The following is a 24,726-nucleotide window of genomic DNA, read 5'->3' on the forward strand; positions in this document are numbered from 1 at the left end:
TGACAAATGCCTAAGAACAACAAAATTTAGTGAAGAGTACAGCACATAAACTGAGAGAGATGACAGATGGAGTGGAGGAGAATAAAGGACTAGCCTGGAAATCTTCCAGGAAGAAGTCAAGTGGAACATTAGTAAGATAAATTTCAGTGCAAAAGACAAACCAGAAGTGAGCAGTTCTAGAAAGGCAGCAGAAGACAAGAAATGAAGACAGTTGTACAAAGCATACCTTAGTATAGGGTAAAGGAGGGGGGGGGGGGGGGGTGAAAGAGACCCAGAGATAGGAAATTAATCTGGAGAAAAGAAACTACTGAAGTTTAGGGTTGTTTTGTTTCTTGGTGTCTTTACAATGGAGAGATTTGGGCATATTTCTTGTGTAAGGAAAGGAATTGAAGATGAGAGAGACAATTTAAAAAGAACTGCACAAGGTGGATATGGACAGGTCATGGGAACAGGTCTAAAGACTAGAAAAAAAAAAGAACATCTGTTTCAGATGAAGAAGCAGCAGCTTGAATTTTGTCCTTGGCTGATTAGCCTTTAAAAGTTCACATGGAAACAAGGGGAAACAGATAAACTAAATGGAGGCCTATAAAATTAGTAAAAAAATACAAAACAGGGAAAACTGCAGGCAAAGATACTCGTGTCATAACAAAAATCCTAGAAGAACAGAAATCCCTAAGAAGCACAGAAAGTCATGAGAATTGAAAGATTTTCACCAGAGATACTCAGCAGTATCTCTGCAGCATGGCAGATGGCATTAGGAACTGAGAAAGTGCATACTGGGAGTCAGCCAGGACCACGAATTTTAAGAAGGGTTTGGAAGTGTATGAGAAGAACAAAGAAAATAGAAACTAAAGGGAACTGATATGCTGACAGAGGAAGGCAAAGCATAGAGTAATAAAGGAAATAAGAGTGGAAAAGTAGTCATCAAGACTGACAAAAAAGCTTTTACAAAGTTCCATTTCTGGAGTGAGAGAATAAAAATGTTGAGAAAGTTAAAACAGTTATCACAGAAAAGGAACTCAGAGAACACAGCGCTTAGAAGAGACCAGGTCAGGTGTGTAGCTGATTAGGCATGTGGGATACAATTCAAATGAGAAACAGCCCCAGGGCAGCTACCGAGTTGGACGGTCATCCACATGGAAACCAAAGTGCAACAAATTATGAATTCAAGAAAAGAATGTTGCAAGTCAAAGGCAGACAGAGAAATGGGGAACAGGTAGAGTTGTGTGCATGGCAAATGGTAGCAATGTTAGAGAGGCAGACAAACAAATACCTATGTTCAGAAAGAGAGAGAGCGGGCTAGGTGCCAACTTCTTTGACCCAAATTCAAAGCAAGTATTACTGGAGGGAGCAGTGTTCATAAACACCATGGATGAGCCGGACTTAACAGACAACGAGGGAACAGAGTTCTGTGGGCTGGAGTGAAGAGCAGGAGGCAAAAAGACAATCTCCAGGTTCTTTGAGACCGGTAACATTCTAGAAATATCAAAAAATAAAATGAAGAGCAAGTAATGAAGGCAACAGGGAGTTCTGAATTTGGAGGGAAAAAAAATAAAGTATGTGGTAGGAATGCTATACAGAGGAGGCTGAACTAGAGGCAGATGTAACTTAAAGCAAGAAAGACAAGGCAGAGAAGTGTAACCTGCACGTGGAACATAAGAGCATGAGAAGCATCTGACAGAACAGAGACAAACAAGCACCAATAAAGCAATCAAAAATAATAAGAGAAAAGAAACTGTGCCATCCTGATTGTTACTCTCATATTTTCTAAAACCTGTTATCTGAAGCTATTACATATACTTTCTACATATTCTACACATTAACTGTTTTAACAAATTACATGGTGATTAAAAATGCTAATTAATAAGGGTGATCTACTGTAACATAGCTATACCAGGAAAAGTTTAACAAGCTTATATTGCATACCAAGTCCATATAAACAGTACTGGAGGCATTTTATACCGATACTCCGTAACTGTATTCGAAATTCATTGCCAACATATGCTAATAAATCTTTCGCAATATAGACCTAATCTGAGCCCTATTCTCCTAGGAATTTTAATCGCACTTATGGATCATTTGCCAGAATAGCATTCTGATTGCTTAATTCTTCTCATGATACAGTACACAAGAGAGTAAAAAACATCCCTGGTTAAGTGTTCTTCTGCATCCTTGGACATACAGATGTCTGAGTTCTTGGAGAGTAAGTGTTTGTGGATTTTATCTATTTATTTATTTTAAAGGAGCTTGTTTTGTTATTTTAAGCCTGCTCATTCTTTCCCATGCTAAATGCCACAGCTGATATATCTGATACTTATCTTTACCAATAATTATTTTCAAGCAAAATATTTCAGAAGGCAAAGGACTGCGAACAGAACTAGGCTAGCTAATGTTTTATGTTCCACTTTAAACCAGACCTCTCCCAGCAAGTTACACAGGGACTTACATCGCCAGATAAGGGTGCAATCAGGTCTGCTATATATGGGGGCCACAGATGCCAGCTAACGTTAAAACTTTAGGAACTGATCTGCCTAAGAGGAAAAAAAAAATGAATTAATTGAAATTCATTCCTTCCCTGTCACTGTGATACGCTAACTTATGCTAGTAATGCATACTTAAAAAGCAATGAGCATAAACACTTGGAAAAGAATTAAGGGTTATGTGTAATAATTTTATTTTCTTTGCAACATTTATGTTCAAGTGTGATTACATCTACAGTTTCAAATTGATTCCTGATCTAAATGTACCAGAACTCAGCCCAGGGAAGAAGGTTTGTAAACCGTAAGGTTTTCTATTTACATTAGGGTTCAACCACAAAATCCTCCTCCACAGTGGTGGAATTCTCAGCAGACTGGATCATGGCAAATAAAGATGTTACTCCACAAACAGAAAGGTGAAATCCCATATTCATTTGCACCTTGCACAACTCCAGTTTAGTCAATGGGAACCCAGCAGTATAGGAGCTAGAAAAGATTCGAGATTGTTTTTATTTTAAACTATAGCATTGCTATAGACTGAAACATAACACTTTAAAAAGTGTGCATCATAAGAGCTTTCCTCTGCTTAGAAACAAAATGATATATTTTAAACTGAGACAGAGCATAGAAAAGTCAACCAGAAACTAGAAACAGTAATAAGAAGTCAGCAGAACAAAACTGAAATCTCACTTGAACCTTTGTCCACCTATCAAAACAAAATGGCCCACAGTTTTTTTTTTAAGGCCAGTAAAGACTGAAACTACCTCACCCAGTACAGCTTACATCCAAACTGAAGTGTTTCTGACAGACGGACAAAAGAGGAGAGAACCAGCATAAACAGACGTCCCTACTTCTGCCTTTAGCAGTGGATCTGACTTTCACAGGGCACTCAGTGAGCCTGCCTATTCCTCCAAACCTCACAGGCACTAAAGCATCCAGTCTCAACGTAACTAGCACTCTGTCTATGCCATTTTCCTATTCATCTGCTAAACAATAAAAATGGGAAAAAAAGAAAAAAGCAACTGATATACTTAATGATTAAGTAAAAGATAAGAAACATTTCCTTTTCAATAGCATAGAGATCAAGTCAATAAATCCTGTGCATAGTTCCTGTAATAGACATTATTGTTATTCACTTGAAAATTTAATTCATGATCATTCTCATTCTTCTTCATTTTTCATCACCCTGAATCACAGAAGTAATGCACATGCCAAAGAATAATAAAAGATTACCAAAGGCGTGATGACTTTTTCAATCTGACCATAAAAAAAAAAAAATGGAAATTCTGACATTATTAACTTTTATTGATCTTTCTTGTATTTTAAACCCTTTCTTAATGTTTCTGCTTCCTCAGTTATTCCTTTTGCTGTTACGCCGCACGACGTTTCTGTGGAGATCCAGCCAGCCTAGAACTGCTGTTAAATTTGGATATCTTTCCAACACAAGTACTCCCAAGATATCTCAGCAAACAAAGCCCAGTTTATATTCCAAGTTCTGCAAGTAAGACACTGAATTTGGTGTGTAACATCCTTACTTGGAACCACCTCTGTACCTTTGAAGTGGAAGACCACACATATGATATCAACTTTTGCAAAGATTTCGAAACAGTATTTGTCAACAATCACCCAGTAAGCCTGCTGCTGCTAACGGGCAGATTCGAAGAAACTATTATAAAGAATAAAATTACAGGGCATATGAGTAACTGTGATATAATGGAAAAAGAATTGATCCTGTGGTATCACAAACCTCCTTTAATTCCTTGAAGGAGAAAAGACTAGGTGATACAGGTTGGATTAGGTGATCTTGGAGGTCTCTTTCAACCTAAATGATTCTGTGATTCTGTGATAAACTCTGTAAATAAAAGAAATTGGTTCACAAAGTCTACTCTGATAGTCAAAAGGTTTTCAGCAAGAGTCCTCCAAAGAGTCAACTACAAGAACATAAGCAGCAATAGGATATGAGGAAAAGTCTCTGCAGGAGTTAAGAACTGATAAAATGTAGAAAACAGAAGCCATAAAGAAATTGTCATTTCTTCTGGCAGAGGGAGGTCACCAGTGCAGAAGTCATCGCTTGAATTCTGGTGAGATTTGCACTCATACATATGGTATCTTACACATGTATAGATGATTTTGGATTAGCAGCAAGGCGACAAAGTTTACTAATGAGGGATAATTTCCTAAGATCCATAAAGAATTCATAAAGTTAAACTTGAATATGAAGATCTCCAGAAGGCCCTTAGCACACAAAATGTGTTAAGGATGATAAACTGTTGTTGGAGCTCAGTGGGAATCGTAAACTGATGCATCAGAGGGAAAAACAATCTTAGTTTCACATACATAGCGAAATTTTCTGAGCACCACCACATAGCAGCAGGGTCTTGTAGTTTTGGTAAAAAAATTCCATGAACATATCACATCAAAATTCAGTAATAGGAAATTCAGTAGGAAAAAAAGGCAAATAGAATACTACAAATTAGAAATGCATAGGGAACAAAATAAGGATATCATTATCCCCTCTATATACATCTAAAGTTTACCTACATCTTGAATATCAAGTTTATTTGGTTCCTATTTGCCAAAAAGGATATAGTTGAAATAGAAAAGATTCAGATGTAGAGAATAAGAATACCTAGTGTATGAAGGAGCTGTATTAGAAGTCTATAAAAACATGATAGGTATTCAGAGGCTGAATAGAAAAATTCCTGTTCAATGTCTTTGCCAACATAGCACCAAGGATGGCAGTATTAAATGAAGACAATTGGAGCCATATTCAAAACAAAGAAAAACACATAGTTCTTCACATAGCATGGTGGTCCAGTGCGTAGAATTCCAGTGGATACTAGAAGCTTTGTTGAGTTCAAGAAATGTGCAGACCAGTTCAGTGAAGAGAAATCTATCAAAGGTACCAAATCCGAGAACACCATTTCTGGAACAGAAAGTCCTGGAGCTATGAACTGTCATTGTGCCATTGCCCCACTATTACAGGCTTACCTAGGCTTTTGACCACTGTCACACTGATGAGATGCTGAGCTGTGCAGACTTTTGGTCTGGCCCAGAACAAACGTTTTTATGTCCTTATGCTCCAGGGAAAGACATGGCAACTGAGGTAGCTAAAGGAGATCTGCAGTCCCCTGCTGAGAGTAAGAGGCCCTCTGACAAGAGACTAATAAGTTATAAATACGCATCAGTTCAAACTGATCAGAATTGCACTAGGAACCTGATGAAGCGAATAAAACCCTGCCTTCATTAACACAGATAATCTTCCAAAAGGAGAGTTACTGAGCATTGGGTGCTTCTTGTCTTGGAAATGATGAAATTGCCTGCTGTTTTATGAAAAGAGCAGTGTTGTTCCACTTATGTGCTACATCAGTGTACATCACTATGCGTAACCCAAATAGGTAAACTGCAAACCAAGAGGGGAACAGATTTGGCAATGAACATGACAGGAAGGCAGGAACATCCATTATGGGGTTAGCATCAGCTCCAGGGCTTAGCCAATTTATTTTACAGGATCACTGCTGCCCAGCTTTCTATATAAGCGTGTGCCAGAAGTGTCCGAAGCCAAAGAGCCTGAATGTCGTTTGCTATGACAAAATAAAAGGCAGTTCACCCTAGGAAATTTTACACTATCCATAGTAGCAGATAAAGGTGCTATTCTGCAGGTTTCTATATTAAATTAGAGATCTACAGGTATGTACAGTGTAGTCAAGTAAAGACAGTAAAATTAAAAGGAAGCTAAACTAGAAATTGATAACGATATTTTTATGGACATAAAAGGAGGCCCATGAGGGAAATAAAGTCTAAGCGATTACCAGGGAAATTTGTTTATAGCTGATGATACAGACATTGCTAAAAATGTAAATTTAATCTCTGTCTCAGCAATTGCAAAGGACACTAAAAAGGAAACAATTTAACACTTCTTATTGGTTGAAGCAGTCAAGAAAAGGACAGAGCGTGTCCCAGATCTGTGCTGAGGTTGCTGCTACTATAGATGTTCGGGACACAAGGCAGTGCTTGTAACTACTTTTGACAGCACAGATTACATCTTTCAGTGACATCCACAGCAAATATGCATCTTTGCATTAGAAGTTAGATGGCTGAGAAATCTCAGCACATCACCCTACAAAACAGAAAACCACTCAGGAAAGAGGAGGAGGAGAGCAGAAGGCAGACTGGGCAATAACTGAGCCCAGTGAGTCACTGCAAGACACTCACTACCAGTAATGAGAAATTCCCTTACGACTACGTGCAGAAGGACTGGAGACAGTACACTGAGATCTAGCAGAGGGAACAAACCTGCTGAATGTAATAAGGCAATCAGTTACTGGAGAAAGTGGTCATCACTTCCTTCCTGAACAAAACAAGAATGCCAAGACAGATTTGGGTTTTCATACACTTCACATTTCATACAGTAGGTAAACTTTACTGGTGATGTCTAGTCTCTTCCATTAAATCCTGTGCCCCGGTCGTCTAAGAAGTCATATATTTTGGCACGTATTAGCACAACTACCACAACTGATATTCTGAAGATAAAATCAGTTACCAGATACTGAGCTTCATCCTCAAGAGTAACCACAGAGTCAGGCCTATACCTGCCATGTAGAATATAAGCATAGAGCAATTATCTTCAGCAGAATATACAGTGCAATAAGAAATCACTATATTATATTACTGATATTGTTACAGAACTATTCATTTGTATTTTCTTCATGCATTAGATTTTTCTAATGATCCCATAAACACACACACACCCCTATGAAATCTAAAATTTTATATTCACCAAATATTTTCCTGGAATACGACTAGAAAAGTTAGAAGAAAAATAGGAAAACATTTTGCTGCTCAAATGCAAGGACAAGGTATTTCTCTGCTGTTTCACTTGCAGGATTCAGACAAGTAAAAAAAACTGACACTGCTTTTGCTGGAAAATTTTAATCACAGGATTGGGGCATAAAACCAATACTGCTTTCATTAAAATAGTTTTAATTGCATTAAATGTGGATGCAAACCACATGGGTATGATTTCTTGCATGTATTTTAATGACTGTGTGTATGCTTGCATAAAAACTTTAATAAAGAGAATTCAGACAAGTAAACTCATTATGTTATCAGGAGAGAATCCTGAATCACTGATGGCTCCTATATACGTTATTTTATTTAGGCAGCTGAGGGGAGAAAAGGGAAGCTATTAAAGAGGAGTGAAGTTTTACAATTCTTCAACTCTCTCTCATGTAACTTAAAGCTGTTTTACATTTTCATCCAATGCACTCAGCTGAATATTTTGCACCAGCTGATGCTGCATCATGATGCTGCATCAGTTGAGAACATTTGAAAGCTCTGTCAGTGTTCTGAGGTTCCAACAGAAATCATTTTTGGCAAGTTGACTAAAGACACAGCTTATGAATCCCTGAAGTTCATGTTCCCCATAGTTCACCATTTTTTTTATTAGTTATATCATAATAGATGATATATTTTTATTCAGTTCCATTAAGATTTACTTAGCTTCAACAAATTAAAATTCAACCTTTCCCTTTAGAATTAATTCTCTGCTCATTTCAGTTGGCATTTGGGGACTCAGATTCCGTACATCAGAAATTCTAAAACAGCAGGTTTCATCACTAACACAATTACTATGACTCAAATAAAGCTGTTTTCCAAGCTTTTCTTCTCCAAAAGATTACTAAAAAATATTACTATTTATAATTTTCAGTTCTTTCAGCCGTCATTGTTCAAGGATTCCTGTCCAAAGTTTCCTATATTTGATGGACTAGTTCACAGACCATCCAAATTTCCTTCCCAGATAATATGAACCTTCCCATCTACTCATCCTGGTCAAGACACATCTGAAGTGCTCTGTCTAGTTCTGGGCTCCCATCTTACATGGAAGACACGGACATACTGGAGTGAGCCCAATACAGGGCCAGGAAGGTGATTAAGTGATTGGAGCTTCTGTCAAGCAAGGAGAGGCTGAAATATCTGGGACTGTGCAGCCTAGAGAAGAAAAAGCTTAGACAGGACTATAGCGTACAAATAACTGATTGTAGGGGAGAGTAGGGAGGGCTTAACCAGACTCTTCTCATTAATGCCCAGTGACAGCATAAGGGGAAACGGGAACTAACTGAAATATGAGAAATTCCACTTAAACACATACGAAAAAAATGTTATGAGTGGTCAAACACTGGAACAGGCTACCCAAAGCAGTTGCAGAATCTCCATTCTTGGAAATATTCAAAATCTGACCAGACACGGTGCTAGGCAATGTGGTCTAGCTGTCGCTCCTCTAAGCAAGGGGTAGACTCCAGTCACCTGGGCTCCAGGGGCTTGGATAACCTCCAAATGTCCCTTCCAACCTCAACAATTCTGTGATTCTGCAATCATTTTTATTCTTACCAACTTTCCCCTTGATAAAACACAAAAATTATATTTTTTCCCTCATTTAATGTACTTAGATTGCTAGTACCCGAGTCTAAAATGATAAATAGTTCAATAAAGACTGCCACCAATACCAAGACCCTGATTCAGAGACAAGGCATTCCAGTGATCAAGACAAAGTAGCAAGCCAGGCTAAATTTTTATTTTCTGTTTAGTTTTGGGGTAGCCATTTTATTTCTTTGGGACAGAGCTCCCTTAGTAAAATGAGAATAATAGCATTTCTTCACCTTACCATCACTCACAATCCTGTAATAATGGTATGTACGCTTTAAAACCAATTCAAGGAAGTGATGGTCTCCCTTTGAGGGTCACACTGAAATCAGTAAGGTGCAATGGAAAGCATTATGGAGCTTATTCTGTAGTTTGTATTGATTTTTTACTAATTAATCTATCCGAAATTACCAGAATTATGGATCAGCTTCTACTTAAACTTAGCTTAGTTTTATCATGAGGGAAAGGACAATGATAACAGTAGTGAAACAGCACTCATGTTAATGTTTGTAGACTTGTTGTTTGTTTTTATTATTATTATTATTATTAACTTCTATTGATAAACTAAGTAAAGCAAAATAAGCATGGTCTTGCAAGGAAACAAGAAACAGGATGAGCAACTCCTATCACTATTACTAGAGCAGGGAAAGGGTATGAGACAGACAGACCATTGCTTCATCTCCCAAATGCCATTCTATGTAATGCATAACCGCTCGCTTTTACTGCATTAATCTGCTAACTTTCCCCGCTACTCCCTCTCAGGAGGTTCCACCTCTACAGAAATTGGTTGGGACTAACTACGACTCTACTCTAAATTGAACACATTACTGGGGCGTTATTACTGTGATGTGTTCACAGCAAGTTTCCACATTTTCATGTCCCAGCAAAACTCCTTCAAATAGTCTTCCCTCAAAACGATCACACGGTGATACTCTTGGAGTACAAACTGATAGAGTCATTGAGCTATGTATTTTGTGACCCTGCAGGTACCTATTGCATATTTATTTTATGCTACATTCTGTTTAGGGCTTTCTGACATGCTTACACTAAGCCTACCCCAATTCGGGTCATTAGGCCCAGTGATGGGGTATATGAATTAAAGTACTAAATGAGAAGAATCTGACTAGAGAATAGGATCATCTCCCGGGAGGGAGACTGATGTAGGACAAAAGGAACTGAATTCTCACTCTGAAAGTACTATTTGCTTCTAGTGTTCTTTTGCCATTTGTGAAAGCTTGGCCACAGTCTCTCATTCACCCTAGTGTTATCATGTCCTTAAAAACTGGCACTATTGGGCATAGAAAGAGTCAGTAGTGTGGAATTAAAATGGCAATCAGAAGTAGGCAAAAGCATGGCCGTACACAACTGAGTATGCGCATGTGTGCAAGTATTCATGTTTAGAATTGGTAAATGACACCAATACTGGGCTTCTCATGCAACCTGCTAGTTGATGCAGTTCCTAAAACTTCCATACAGAGCTTTGATCCTTCATAAGATCTGCATCATCAAGTTCTGAAAATATGAATGTTTAAAGACAGGGAAACACACTATACTCACAGATGTGTATTCATAATTCATGGTCAAGGGAAAGGTGTTCTTTAGTTAGTGAGATCCTTTTTAACGCAGCATTCCACAAAGTGCACTTTCAAACACAGGTGCAATCAACTTGGTCTGAGGAGGGGAGGTAAAAAAACCATTGTATTAAGTGATACCATTTACGCTGCCATTGGATAACGGAGAGCTAAACAAGCAAAACAGTTTCTGTAGTTTTAAGTTTTCAGATCACTTCTGTCTGATTCCCTTTCCTCATGTGTGTCTCTACCTTGCTGCAACTCCTCCTCTTACAAGAACTTTAACTCCTTCATAGATTCCTTAGGAGTAATATTCTATTGTCCCCCACAAATGAAGAATCACCTAATGGGAGTATGCCCTTTGAGTGAAATAACATACTCAAACTCACTTAAAACAGTTGGTCACACTGGTATTTCAAAATGAAATGACCTAAACACAGACTTCCTCAAGCTAACATTATTTGCCAATTAATTTTGCTCTGTAGATAATTTCCATACTAAGCATGCCACAATGCATGTCTACTGCATTATTTTGGGATTATCATCAATGTCACATTTCAAAAACTGAATACAATTTGCAGAATTAATATAAATGATAAAACAGAATCCAGGGTAAGTACATGGCATACCATTATAGCTTCCACTTACGCAAAATTTCAGGAAGATCTAATTATTTTTAATGAGCAAAGAAAACTCCAGGAAGAACTTCAAAAGTCAAGATTTTAAATTATACTTGAATAAGAAAACCAAAGAGGCTGTGGGGAGGGTTGGTCCTTTTAAAAAGGCCTCAAATACCCCGCAAAGCAGCAAAATACCATGAAACCAATACTTTCAGGAATTTCATTCCAATGCCAAGAAACAGAATGTACTCATTGTGACTAATGCATTAAAACACTGAAAATAAATTCTAACAGATTAAAAAGATCTTGTAACAAGTGAAAGGTATACTGAAATCATTCCAAACCTAATCAAGCTTCAGAGTAGGGAAGTCTTTTCCCATTATTATTAAGAATGTAAGCTGGATAAGTAGACTGGGAAACTATAAATTATGGGCAGTACAAGTAATAAAACATTTTTTAGAAATATGTTTTTAATTAAAAATGAGAAGACAGCCATTTTTACTGAAACTATTTGCTGTACATTCTCAAGTTTGGTCTTCTGTGGTCTCCCACACATATTCATTTCCAATAAAATGTTATTAAACTGGGATGAAACTGGAATGCAATTCTAAATGCAAAATCAAATCCATGTTTTTACATGTTTACATTTTTAGGTGAAAATATGAAAATATTTTCAAACGTTGATCACTTAATCCTGAGCTTTGGGGTCAGGAAGTACCACTCACCCCTGCCAATCTGCAGTCCAGTTACATGTGCAAACTGTTGTTTCACAAGAATAAAGCAAGCAACAGAAATATTGCACATCACTTTCAGGCTTCAGCTGAGCTTTTAAAACACATGGCCAAATACGTTGCCATGGAAATGTTCTGCAAATACATCTAGAATTTCTTAAGATGGAGCTGAACATCGTTTTTGAAAATAAACTTCTACAAATTCTATGAAATATAATTGCTGTATGCTGTATTCAAGGGCAATAAAATAGGAACTCTTCAGTGACTATTATCTACCATTTATAACACGTAATGTGATAACAGTATAACTAATACCATTCTGTCCTTCATACCTGAAATTAGGCCACTATCTTCCTATGTAAAATACCCATATACTTGTTTTCTTTTATGTTCTCGGACTTTTCTATCAGTCACAATACGTTAGCAGATCTCAAAGTACCAGCCTTGCAATAAAGTTGGCAACAATTATAAACAAAAAGGATAAGTAAAAATGAATTTGGTTTTAAACAACATACTAAATATTTAAGTTATTAATCTTCCATTTTACAACCCATTAGTATTAGTATGCATCACTGAGCATAATAATTAAAAAGGGGAGAGTTATCTTGCCAAACTTTAAGCGTTATGTTCAGTGAGCTATTTTTAAATCTGACTGAAGGGGAAAAAAGAACTACTACTGCAAAATGAAGTAAGATCTGTGCCTGCAGAATAGCTCAGCTCTGTTACACAATGTGATATGTTCTTTTAAATAACCTGCCACTGTAGGTAAAGAGTTGCCCTACACTGTGCTTCATATGACAAATAAACACATTCACACAATAGCATTCTGTTGCCATGTAAAGACAAAGCAAAATAAAACTGCAATACAGCCTTGCCATTTTACTTTACAGCAAAGGCATAACCTGCTACCGTGACTTAGTTAAAAGAAATCATATTCACAATAAAAATGGGTTGAAAATATATATGGAATAACCTTACCTTGTTCAAATAACAATTCACAACACATTAGATTTCCAAGATATACATTGCTCTGCTTATGTAAACAGTCTACCCTATAAATCCTGTAGCAAATCCAACACGAAGCAATTACACAGACAAAGAGATTGCAAATGACCTAAAACTGTAAAACTGTAAAACCTTGCCTTAGAAATATTAGTAAACTATGAGGTCATACCTGATGACTTAACGACTGTAATGTCTCACCGGTTCCAAGCTGCATGACCTTTCTATTTCCAGAGACCCCCAAAAATTGCATTTCCTGTCTCACAAAAGTGCATCACAGACCCATCTATCTTTCAAAATCTTCTGGGCTAGTGAAGAAAGCATTAACAGCCATTCTGTCCATCAGTAAATGCTGGAGTCATTACCCTCAAGATATCAGATCTTAAATATAGTTTCCTCCGTGCAGTTACAGACATCCAGTAGTCAAGGAGGCTGACACAGCTATATCACTGATGCTGCTAATGCCATCTGAAAACAGTAAGCTTACTGCTTAAAGCAATCCTGCATCATCCAAACAGAACAAGCCACATCCTTCAACTCCTCACTTGCGTTTTTTGTTTTTTTTTCTTTTTTTTTTTTTTTTTATAAAACCTAGAGCTGCCATTATAGATTTTGTTTTCATCTGTGGTCAGCTAAAGGAGAAATTAGATATTATGCAACCAGCTTTGCATTAACAAAAGAAAAGCAGCAGATGAAATGACATATCGAGGTTATCAAATTTTGCTTGCATGACCACTCCTCAACAAGCAATATCACCATTCAGAAGCAGCATCACAATCTGATCCAAAGGAAAATTACCAGAAAGAAATTACAAACAATTTACAGGCAGCAAGGCATTGTAATATCTGTGTGGTACTGAAACAGCTATTTTGTGCAGCCTTATAAATCTGAGTCTCTACAATTGAAAACATTGCTTGCCTAAGTATTTTGGTGTTTATTTTCAAGAAATTGCATGATCACTGCATTGTTTCCATTACTCCCTGCTAGCAGCCAGAAAACAGCATGCCTTGAAAATGTGCCAGTATTATGACAGCAAAAATGTGTTTTGATATCAAACAAAGCAATCATGCATGGTTTTTTTTCTGATACTAGAGACCTTTCAAGCTAACAAATGCACAGTATCCTCCTTCATAATTTTTAAACACTTAGGACTACACAGTAATAACCAGACTTCTTATTCAAATATGTATATGACGCAATTATAAAGCAAAATAGATTACTACTTAAAATTATTACTTATATTTATTTTTGCTATCATTCTAGCAACAAACTTATGCAAACAAAAAAATTCCCAACACAGAACTAGAAAGAAATATTGCAACCAAAAAACTGGAAAAGTTTTCATGTCATAACTCTTCTGAATTCTTGACCCACTGAAAAATTACTAGCACTGACACAGTGAGAAAGTCCTCTAGCAACAGTCAGTCCATAACATTAAACACACAGGAACATTACCTCAACACATACTAAAATATATTCCTAGTGGTTGAGTTTTACAGACAAATAAAACTTGGGGAAAAAGAAAGAAATCATCCTTAATTGAACTATATTGGCTCAAATAGCTTGCATGTTTTCAAATTAATTTTGATGTCCTTCTTTACTTTGAAATACAAGCAGAAGCTGAAACTAGGAGCAAATGGTTTTAAATTAATTCACCCAGATCATATTCTGTTAGTTTAACATTATTATTATACACTTGTAGTAATTGCTCTTTTGAGCAACTTGCAGTTAATCAAGTTTGGCTTACAGTCATTCACATTATGACACTGATAATAGCAAACTGGTCTCATCCATGAATACCACATATTTCCCTTTAGAGAGAGAAACTGTCTTCTACAAATTTTTAATTGTTTCACTTTATACAGCATGCTACTGCCACAACGTAAGGACTCTTCACCTACAGGGAAGGGAACTCACTTAGTCACACATTCCTAGAGGGTCTCCACTGACATGTGCTTAGGTATAGAAAACTCCTGGCTAACGTAGCCATCTTCAGTAACAGATGCTAGTTAGCAAAGCCCTGGGAGGCTTTAAGTGCACAAGGGAACCAAATCAGGCCAGACTTGACACTGCTTTTTATATTCTCCAAAAGAGTGAACCTAGAGGCGCAACAACCTGATGCTACCATTATAATGCTGATGATAGTGGCAGTCAGGGCGCTGCTTCAAACACTGTCAATGTTCTTGAAAGCTGACACTTCCAACGTTCTTCCAGAATAATTCATGAATTCACTTACTACCAAAAAAAATTACTAAATTATGAGCACTGGATATAAATACATATGCAAGGAGACAAAAAGCCCTTCAGAAAATAGACTGGAGTGATTCAGCAATAAAAGAAGAGGAAATTTGCTTTCCCTGATCAGTGTGGAATAGGAATATCTCCCAAGATAATATTTTCATTTCAAAAGGTAATTTAAAATAAATGACGATGCATCATTACTAAGTATTAATGTATTTATTCCTATGCAAACACTCAGTTCTTCAAGGCTATATTCAAATCAGTATCTGCTTACACCTACATAGGGGAGTACCACCACAGGAGTACAGTCCATGCACTGCTGAAAACCTCTTCTAAGACCCCACGTGCCACGCAGCCAGGATACAGAGGCCAGCAACGTGATATGAAAAAAGCAAATGACCAAATAAAAAAACTGGAAGTTGCCAACTCACCTCTCATAAATACTATGTAGGCTCTCTCTATGCTCATCTATTACATGATGATCTTCCTTCAAAGAGTGAAAACACAAAGCTAGGAGCTACAATCACCGATATCAGAAACATAATTTAGAGTTTCTATTCACAAGGAGTACAAGATCTCTCTGCAGTTCGAGATGTGAAGAACTCATGAGGCAATAAGGGACAATATAGAAGAATATTTCCCCGAGTTAGGTTAAAATCTCAGTACAAATTATAAATGCACGTAGAAGCATAGAGAATTTCTTTGTGCATATTATCGCAGCTGCAGAAGCTTTTCCCATAAGATATTCTATATCTTAATTCACGGCAATATAATTACCATTTTGCGAAAGCGAAAATTTTAACATTTCATTAGCAATGGGTATAGACAGGTGTAAATACAATAACGTTTTACAGTTATTTGAGAAATGTTAAAGCAAAAAGCTGATAATCCATTCCCTTTAGAGAATCAACAGGTATCACTTTATAGCATACAGAAGCATTACTCACGATACACAGTTTGATTTTGTTTCATTTTTCTTCAGAGGAAAAGAGCAAGAATTAAAAAAAAAAGGCAAATTCAGAGTTCCTATGGATTATGCAAGGTGAAATAATGGTCACTTTGAATCTATCACAAATCAGCTTTATGTCAGAGACCTGACAAAAGCAGGCAGCAAGTAGACAGCAGAAGCTCCATCACTCAACTTTTGAAATTAAATTTAAGTCAGATTTACTAGTACTAACGATCATGACAGAGGACATTTGAGATCAATTAAAAGTATCGCAGATTGTAAAAGTAAGGTGAAATGATGTACTGCCGTACCAAACAAGCTGGAAGAAAAATACTAACACATATTCCTCAGCAACATTTTGAAGAAATAACTTTACTATGTGTATATATTAGTGGCTACAGCATAAGCAATATGAATGATGCCAAAACTCACAGTTTGGGTTTGTTCAAAAAATCTCTGGTGACAGTATTAGGAAGCACTGCTAGTATAAGAGAAATGGAACATCAACGGGAAGATTTGGATTACTTTTAGGACCACAAGAATAAAACTGAGGTAAAATTTAATAATGCAAAATGCAATGATGTGAACTTAAGCTCACTGAGTTTCTGCTAGAAATTGAGAGCTCAGGAGCTGAAAACCACAGTGGGAGAACTGTGGGGGCAAAAGCTGATCACAGAGTAATTATGAGCTACCAATGTGATATCCCTATGGAAAAGGAAATGAAATCTTAAAATTACCAGAGAAGATATTTCTCATATACAGATATCAATATTAATGCAATAATATGAAGCTTATTAAAAGCATATTGTTCATGATTCTGATCATCTATGCTTAAAAAAATTAATTCAAACTACAAGAGATAAAGACTTCTACAAAGGTCAAGGAAATTTGAAGAAGAAACTGAAAGGGTTTGTCTTGCTTAGCTTAACAAAGACTAACAGGGAGGTCTATGTAACTGTGACAATGCCAGTGACAAGGAAAAGCATAAGTATTCAGTAAAAGAACTACTGTGAAACAAGCACAAATACAGAAAATTTGTAATGCTGTTAGTTTGGGTTTTGTTTTTTCTACGTATCAGAAATTGAAGGTCTGCAAGAGCAAGAAATCAAACTTAAAGACCAAGACTATGCCTTTCTTTCCTATATATTTGCAGGAAAGGATCATGAAAATGCAGGGGTGAAGAAAAAAAGCTGAAATTTAATGAACAGCAGGATTAGTAATAACAGCAGTACTGAGAAAATTCAAGGAGACTAAACTTACTGGAAATAGATTTAGAACCCTGAACCAAATTAAAATAAATAAATCAAAATTTAAAAATTAAATAAACACAAATGACTCAACAACAGCTGGCTTCTGTACTGAAAACACCAAGGTTTCTTCTTGATACATTGAATGGTATTAGCAATATAAATAATTTCTCTTAACCAAAATAATTCATCAGGTCTTAAGTTTCAGCTGATCGCTTACATCAACACAGATTCAAAAATATCTTTGTACTTGAGTGGAATAAGCTCAAAAGTAATTAACGATAGCCTATTCCTCTTTAATCCTAATGAAAGGACTGCTTCTATTACCTTCCTTTAGTCTACATATTTCTCTCTTACTTAATTCTCCCATTAAATTACTGGGGATGGGTGGTATTGTAAAATGTAAATACCCTTCTCTAGGCAAAAAAGAAATCCTTTTAGAAAATGTAAGTTTAACTCAGTTTAACTTTATAAGTATTAACTCAGTGAAATCTTGTGATAATTTATGGATATGCTTGCTCTGTTCTCTTAAATGAAATACTGTTCAAAGACTCTCCTTTTGTGATTATTTCAACAGGCATTACATAAATCTAATCAGCTCATCTGCGGATAACCATGACTGTGCTTAAGGGAAACTTGAAGCATTTATAAAACAAAATAGAAAATGAGGCAGACCTGAACCACCGCTGCATAGTCAAAATTTACAAAGGAACTGCTTGGTTCCAACTTTTCCTAACGGTTAATGTAGCAGTATCAAAATCTGACTCTCCAAATATTCCATAATCAATGTTTCTGAATCCTGGCACTAAAACTGAAGCATGTATCTTAAACCACTCTCTGATGATCCAGATCACTGCATTACATGCTGCTGACAAATTAGAATAAATGCATAACAGACAGTGGAAAAAAAAAAAAGGTTAAAAGATTTCTAAACAGTATTTTACCTTCAAAAACATCTTGAAAATGCCTGGCAACCCATTTCCCGAAAGATAACGCAGGAGACCTCCTGTGTCTCAGACTGTTGAGGAACCCAGGGTCTAAAGATGTAGACATATACTAGTAATGCTATACTCGCAGTGTACATAAAAGAGATAGGTGCTTACATTTGTACTTGGAGAAACACAAAAAATAAACACCAACAAAATCTCCCCATTGTTTGCAATTGTATGTTTACTTTCCTAGCAATATTATAATTTTCTAGACTGTATGATTTAAATATTTGTAAAATCAGATTGAAATGATAAATTTTAAACTTGTATCTACAAGGTTATATTTTAAATGACCATGATTTTCTTTTCAGACTTTGAAGAAAGCAAAGGTTTTCACCTTTTTAAGCATCTCAACAGTATTTTAACTTATGCCATAGCCTGTGAAAAACTTTCTCCTCTGATTAAGTGACTAGGACAAGGCTGACTAAGGACTTAACCTCCAACCACTGGGGAAGCTAGAATTGACCATAAGAAAACATTCTCCTATCCTCAAAAAGCAGATGGTGGAGTTTAGCCTCCATGTTGTACAGGGAAACAGAAATTTATTTTCCTCACAAATGAAAACATAACAATTCAATCAATAATGCTGGAATCTGATTAACAAAGCAAGTGCTACCAGCCCTTCCACAAAAGGAACAGGACAGATGATGATGCTCTGCATATCTCCCAAATATTAAGCAATACCGAAGGTGCAGCCTAGTTATATTGCACAACTCGTACCTTTCTTTCAATTTCAACCCTTTTCATCTCTCCCTTGTCCCTGAAGACGAAGAAAAACTTCTTCCTCTTAAGAAAAAAATGTCAGTTCACTAATTCTAGCTTCTTAAGCGCCTCAGAAGAGATCTGACTTTTCTAAATATTTTGCATTAAAAAGTTCTCTTTCAAGGAAAAGAAATGTTAAATTTTGACATATAATTACCATTATCCTCTCTGCTGGCAGAAAATGATGGCAAAATGCCAACTTGCTTGTCTGCTATAGATAAGACATTTCCAAGCTTCCATCCTTCCCTTTAAAGAAAACAGAAGGGGAAGACCAGCCAGGAGAAAGCCTACCCTGTCAGCTGATCCTGTAAGAAATAAAATTAATATTCTCCTAGCAGAAATCATTTTCTTCTGAGCCTGAGGTAAATGATATGCCTTACCATATGTTATGATGGTCCTTTCAAGAATGACAAATTTGATGAATTTTTCCTGGATGGTCTTTCTCTCAATTCAATCTCTTCTCATCACCTCCAGCTTCTGCTGCAGGCAAACTCTCAAGGGGCATAAATCAGCATAGCATCACCAAATTATATAACTTCTACCCACTGGGGATTTAGCCCCTTCCACTTAAGACTCAGCACACAAAAAAAAAAAAGTGCATTCTTCAATAATCTCTTTTATCTGTATAGAATTACCATGACATATTGCTGAGCCTCGACACCGATACACTCATGAGCAGAAAACCCAGCCATTTTTCTTAAAGGAAGACCTCTAAAAAGACTATATCCAATCACAACATACACAGAACCAGCTCTAACGCAGTAAAAGTGGTTCAATTCAACAAGTGAAAAAAGCCAAAAAAGACAGATTTGTACAAGCTTCTTCAGAGTATATAAAAATACTGGCATATTGTTACTTTGACTACAGACTCAGCTGTGCACTTCTCCTTAGTTTACCTATACATCTAAGCATTAGGAATGTCTGAATATAATTTGTCATAACCAAATGGTGAACACAGAGAGCAAACGGGCTAAGATTAACTGCACCAGCTCTGTCCTGCCATCCGTCTCTGGGAGGAGACAGAGAAAAGCTATTCAAGCAGCACATGCCTAACTAAAAGCTAAACTTCTTATTTATGACTGCGAGAGCAGGCATCCACAGCCTAGACAGGCACTGGGTTAGAGACATTCCCCCTTTTGTTGTTGTAGGAAGAAGACAGGGGAGAAAGAAGTCCCCCAAACTCAGAGTAGGCCCCAAAGGGTGCTGACATTAGGACACTGGATTGAATTACAAAATTAGAGAAACAAACTAAATAGGCTACAGAAACTAGACAAATTTATAGATACTTATGGATAAAAGGGAAGAAAATCGTCATTTCCTACAACAATTCAAAATGTTTTAAAACCGTATTTGCCCACACATTGTTTTAATATTTAAAACACAATTTACACCCAGTAATGCAAGGACAAGAATAAAAACATTAAGATACCAAGAAAGAAAAATAGCTAATGGTTGCTTCAAAGATAGAAAACTAGGACAAAATGCCTGTTGGAAGATACAGAGTCTCCCATAGGAGCTTCAAAAGTCAGACACTGCCTGCTTTTAAAGTTAAACTGCCTTTCAGCTAACTAATTCAGTACATGACACTTGTTAAAGAAACAAAGCGGAAAGGCCAGAGAAAGGTAAAAGAAAAGCGAAATGCAGAAAACGTAATACTTAGAGACACATTCAAGTCATGGGGACTTCCTTGTTTTCGAAGGGGGGTTGGCCATTTCATATATGCTTGTGTTACAATGCTAAGCAACAACAAGAAAAAAAAATTAGTTGATTCTTGTGAATAGTATTCGAAAGAAATGAATACACAGTTATATTAAACACTGTTTCCTGCTTTAAGAAAAGAGAATACTGCAAACACCAGAGTGAAATTATAATACCTGGAGTGCAATAGCAGATCTTCAACAGCACCTGTTGTGAAGACTCTTTACCCTTAAATAAAAATATTAACTATGGTACTGTGTAACTGTTAAAACTTTGTTTAGCCAAAGGTGCAAGGACTTTTTTCCATGATCCTCCATAGTCATTCTTTCCTGGGTACATACATGCTATATAAACACACACAAGGAATGTACACCATTACTGATCCTAAAATATTCCATGACTTTGGGCTGCCGAACAGATTTCTTGTGCATTACACAGAAAACATAGCTATTGGTTGACAGTGTAAAACCTAAACGATCAGACCTATAATTGCTAAAATTTATCCATGATAATGAACCTCCTGCTTTGTCCTGAAAGAAAAATTCAGCAGCAATCAACTTTGCCTTTCCTTTTTCCTCTGCCTCAGAGAGGCAGAAAGAAAGAGTTGTGTGAACAGCTTCCTAGAGAATAATGATGGCTGATAGGAGGTTCCTGAATTAGACAATAACTTTCCTACTTTCATCTCCCTCCAGTGATCATCAGTGGGACTGTCATGTGTCCTCCACCTTCCCGCTTTCTTAAAGACTTACTGTTTTCTAAGTCAGTGAGAAAAAAGCTCAGACAAGTTCTGAAGGAAATCCAAGGCTGCGTGGTATGAGATGACAGTCTGCTTCTGCAAGTGAGTATTTATTATACTACCTGATAATCTCCCCTACTCAAAACCCTTTTTAAACCTGTCAGTTATTTTACAGCTGTGAGCCAGGTTCCATAAAAAATTCAGAGAAAAGGGTAACTATGAAGCAAGGGCATTCTCACGACAAGACAGTTGTCCAGCACCCTCATCATACAGCAGAGGGCACATGGCTTTAATCTGTGCTATATCCAATGTTTCAAAAGACATCACCTTAGGTACTTAGATTAAAACCTGATCACTGAGTTCTCAGACCAGCCTCCAGAACTAAATGAAGGCCTGTAGCAATATCAAATTTGTATTGATAGAAAGATGTGACAGCAATCCATCAGATAAATAATAGTAAAAATAAATAAAAGTGGTAGGATTTCCACTTTTCCTTCCATTATCCAATTTTCCTTTTAATATGCACATCACTGAGGTATAAATGCTCTCATTATTGTAAAAAATGTTTCAAATTTTCATGCAAAAAATGTCATGCTATTTCCTCTGTCTTTACTAAAACAAATATTGACATTTAATACTGTGAAATTCACAGAGTTAGATGATTAGAAGCTGACTTTGAACTGTATTCCCTGCAGAACAGTCTGGCACGAGAAGTGGTGATAGCTTTACTATCTGGGACATTCAAAACTCAGCTGAATAAAATGCTCTTAATCTCCTGCACAAAGCCATCTTTTGTTATCAATGCACTAAAAATTGTAGTCAATATCACACTTCATAACTTGTTCAGCCATATCACCCCTCAAATAGCAGGTAATTAAAATACCTTACTCAAATATGTAACTACATCACTATCACACTGTCAAACCAGATACGTCTCTAAATTATTCTGGTTCTTGGATAGGCTTAAGGAAAGAAGTGTTTAAATGCAGCTTAGCATAAAAAATCTTCTAGGAAACTTGCCTACTGTTTGCAATTTTGTAGTTAATAAAATCTTGAGGAGACACTAGTGATAGAAGCATTAAACGTTAAAATTATCGAGCTTGTTTTTCCAAGCTTCCAAATTAAATTCCAACAGATGACCTCTACATTTTGACTAAGTTCTACTCTTATTACATAAAAAAAAAGTAATGAAATGTTAATACATTCATTATTTGAAGAGTTTTCAGATAAATTGCTAAAAGTTAAGGTTTTCAGAAGTGAGGCAGAATATATGAAAAAAAATGAAGTTTTGAGTTAGCTTTAAATAAGTGGTACTCTAAATTCATTAAGTACATGTAAGAAACAGTATTTTTCTTAGTTCCTCCCAAATCTATTCTTCAAGAAGTTCTTGACAACTTTCCAAGATAATATATGACACAAGAGATGCTATCCCAGATATAATCCAAGAACACCTGCATAACTTCATCTGATTACCCGCAAATCCCTGTACAGTATGAGTACATAATGATTCTTTGAATCATCAACCTAGGTTTTGTTTCTGAGGATAAGTTGTACATTTTAACACGCTCAGTGTTGTGTGCAAACTCATAGGGGAACAGTATGTAAAAGAATCATGAAAAGAATCATTCAAATATGGTACCTGACACATACTACTAGTAAAATTTTTGAACATTCCAACTATGGTACTTTCATATTCTCTGGCTGGCCAGGAAAAATGTCAGTTTCAATTGCAGCCTCCTCCCTACCCTACAAAGAAAATAAACTTATATCAAGAACAAATATATGGCAGCCAGCACACACTTGGTAGCAAGGTGATAAGGGAACTCTTATCTATTATTTCATAAATTCTTCCTCATTATTACAGTTTTTACTCACGTAATTCATAAAAAAGCTAACTTATTTATAACAGCATTTTAAATATCACAGCTATAGGATGAATCTCTATCAATAACTCATTCAAATAATTAGCAACAACAGTTCACTCAATGTTAGCAAGAAAAATAGAATAAATGCAATAGAAATAATTCATGCTAATGTAAAAGACAGTGCTTTACACTGAGCCAAAAGAAACAGTTCAGACCGTATCAGAAAAAGAAAAAATCTCATTTTTTTGTTTTTTTTTTTTAAATTACTTTCTTAACTTCACTTAGCCTCCAGCAGTCATTAGACCACCGATTTTATATATAGTCTGTTCTAACTCATCACAAGCCACTTGGCAAACAAGAAAGAAAGGTGGCTAGTGAAACAAAAATATGGCCTGAATTTAAGGCAGTATAAATCTGAGGCTTGTTGCCTCTTTCTCACCTTGAAAACAAAAAATCATTTTTCACCATCAGGAGAAAAAGAGTTAGTCTGACCCAAAGAAATGAGTTCTCTATTCAAACAGACGCTCCATATACTTACCTGATTACCTCTCCCAAGGATACAGTGCCTAAGACTACACTGTAAGTAAAAATCTAAACCTCTCATTTCTAGCACCATCATAACCTATTTCAAGTAAAATGCTTTGCTCTTCCTTGCTCATGCTGTCATGTACTTCTACCAACTTGACATTCCTAAGTCTAAGCCTATTTTCCAGGTCATCCGTATGACTTTTTTGCAAAGCCTTACAGCCACTGGTCTTTATACCTAGATGGCACTGTGCCCACATGGAAACTTATACAGCCTGTCATTTTTGTTACTGATGAGGTAAATAAAGCCTTCTGATCTTCTAAAAAGAAGTTCTAGACAATTTGGAGCTTTTTAGAGACATGCTCATGTTAACCATACAAAACATTTTTGAGCACCAAGCACGCTACCCAGATGGAATACAAGACAATGTCAAAGGCTGACCACCAACCTCTCAGATGTTCAGCAAGCCAAAAATTCTTACACGCAATCAAGCATAATGGGCCATTCTGGTCACGCAAACCAGAAAATACGCTGGCCAGACAAGAGAAGGGTCTATTTCTTCTCAGCAAAATCTTTTTTTTTTCCTTGTTTTGCCATTTGTCTTGTACATAATTTCATTTACAACACGATGCCTATAAAAGTCCAAGCAGCTATCAAAAGCAGTATTAAAACAGCAGGTTCTTTTTAAAAATCATTTTTCAAGCAGCTTGAAAAAAACAGTATGCAGTAGTTATCTTTCTGATTTTAATAGCACAAGTGCAGGTTTTTGGTGCTTGTTTAAGAAATACATGTACTGCATTTTATATGAATTCTTATTAAGCAATTTTGATTTGAATCAGTGCTACCACAGAAGCAATGAAGGCAGGCAACGGGCACAAAAAGCAAGAGA

At 36.4% G+C, this 24,726-nt stretch overlaps 1 protein-coding gene across 21 annotated transcripts in view; it reads right to left on the reverse strand.

Annotated features, from left to right (window-relative positions):
- SLC4A10 (solute carrier family 4 member 10) overlaps positions 1-24,726 on the reverse strand; it is a 169,170-nt gene that overhangs the window by 107,237 nt on the left and 37,207 nt on the right. For 2 of the 21 annotated variants that reach the window (XM_080601193.1, XM_080601198.1), the window contains exon 1: positions 12,997-13,417. The exons of 16 other annotated variants lie outside the window; for them this stretch is intronic. In XM_080601193.1, coding sequence (XP_080457319.1) covers positions 12,997-13,077 — 81 coding nt within the window. In that variant the 5' untranslated portion in view covers positions 13,078-13,417. Of the gene's footprint in view, positions 1-12,996; positions 15,235-24,726 lie in introns of those variants that run through there. 3 more of the 21 variants (XM_080601207.1, XM_080601201.1, XM_080601194.1) reach the window with 2 other exon arrangements.

This window comes from Anser brachyrhynchus (assembly GCF_964034855.1).
Source record: "Anser brachyrhynchus genome assembly, chromosome: 7".
NCBI lineage: Eukaryota > Metazoa > Chordata > Aves > Anseriformes > Anatidae > Anser > Anser brachyrhynchus.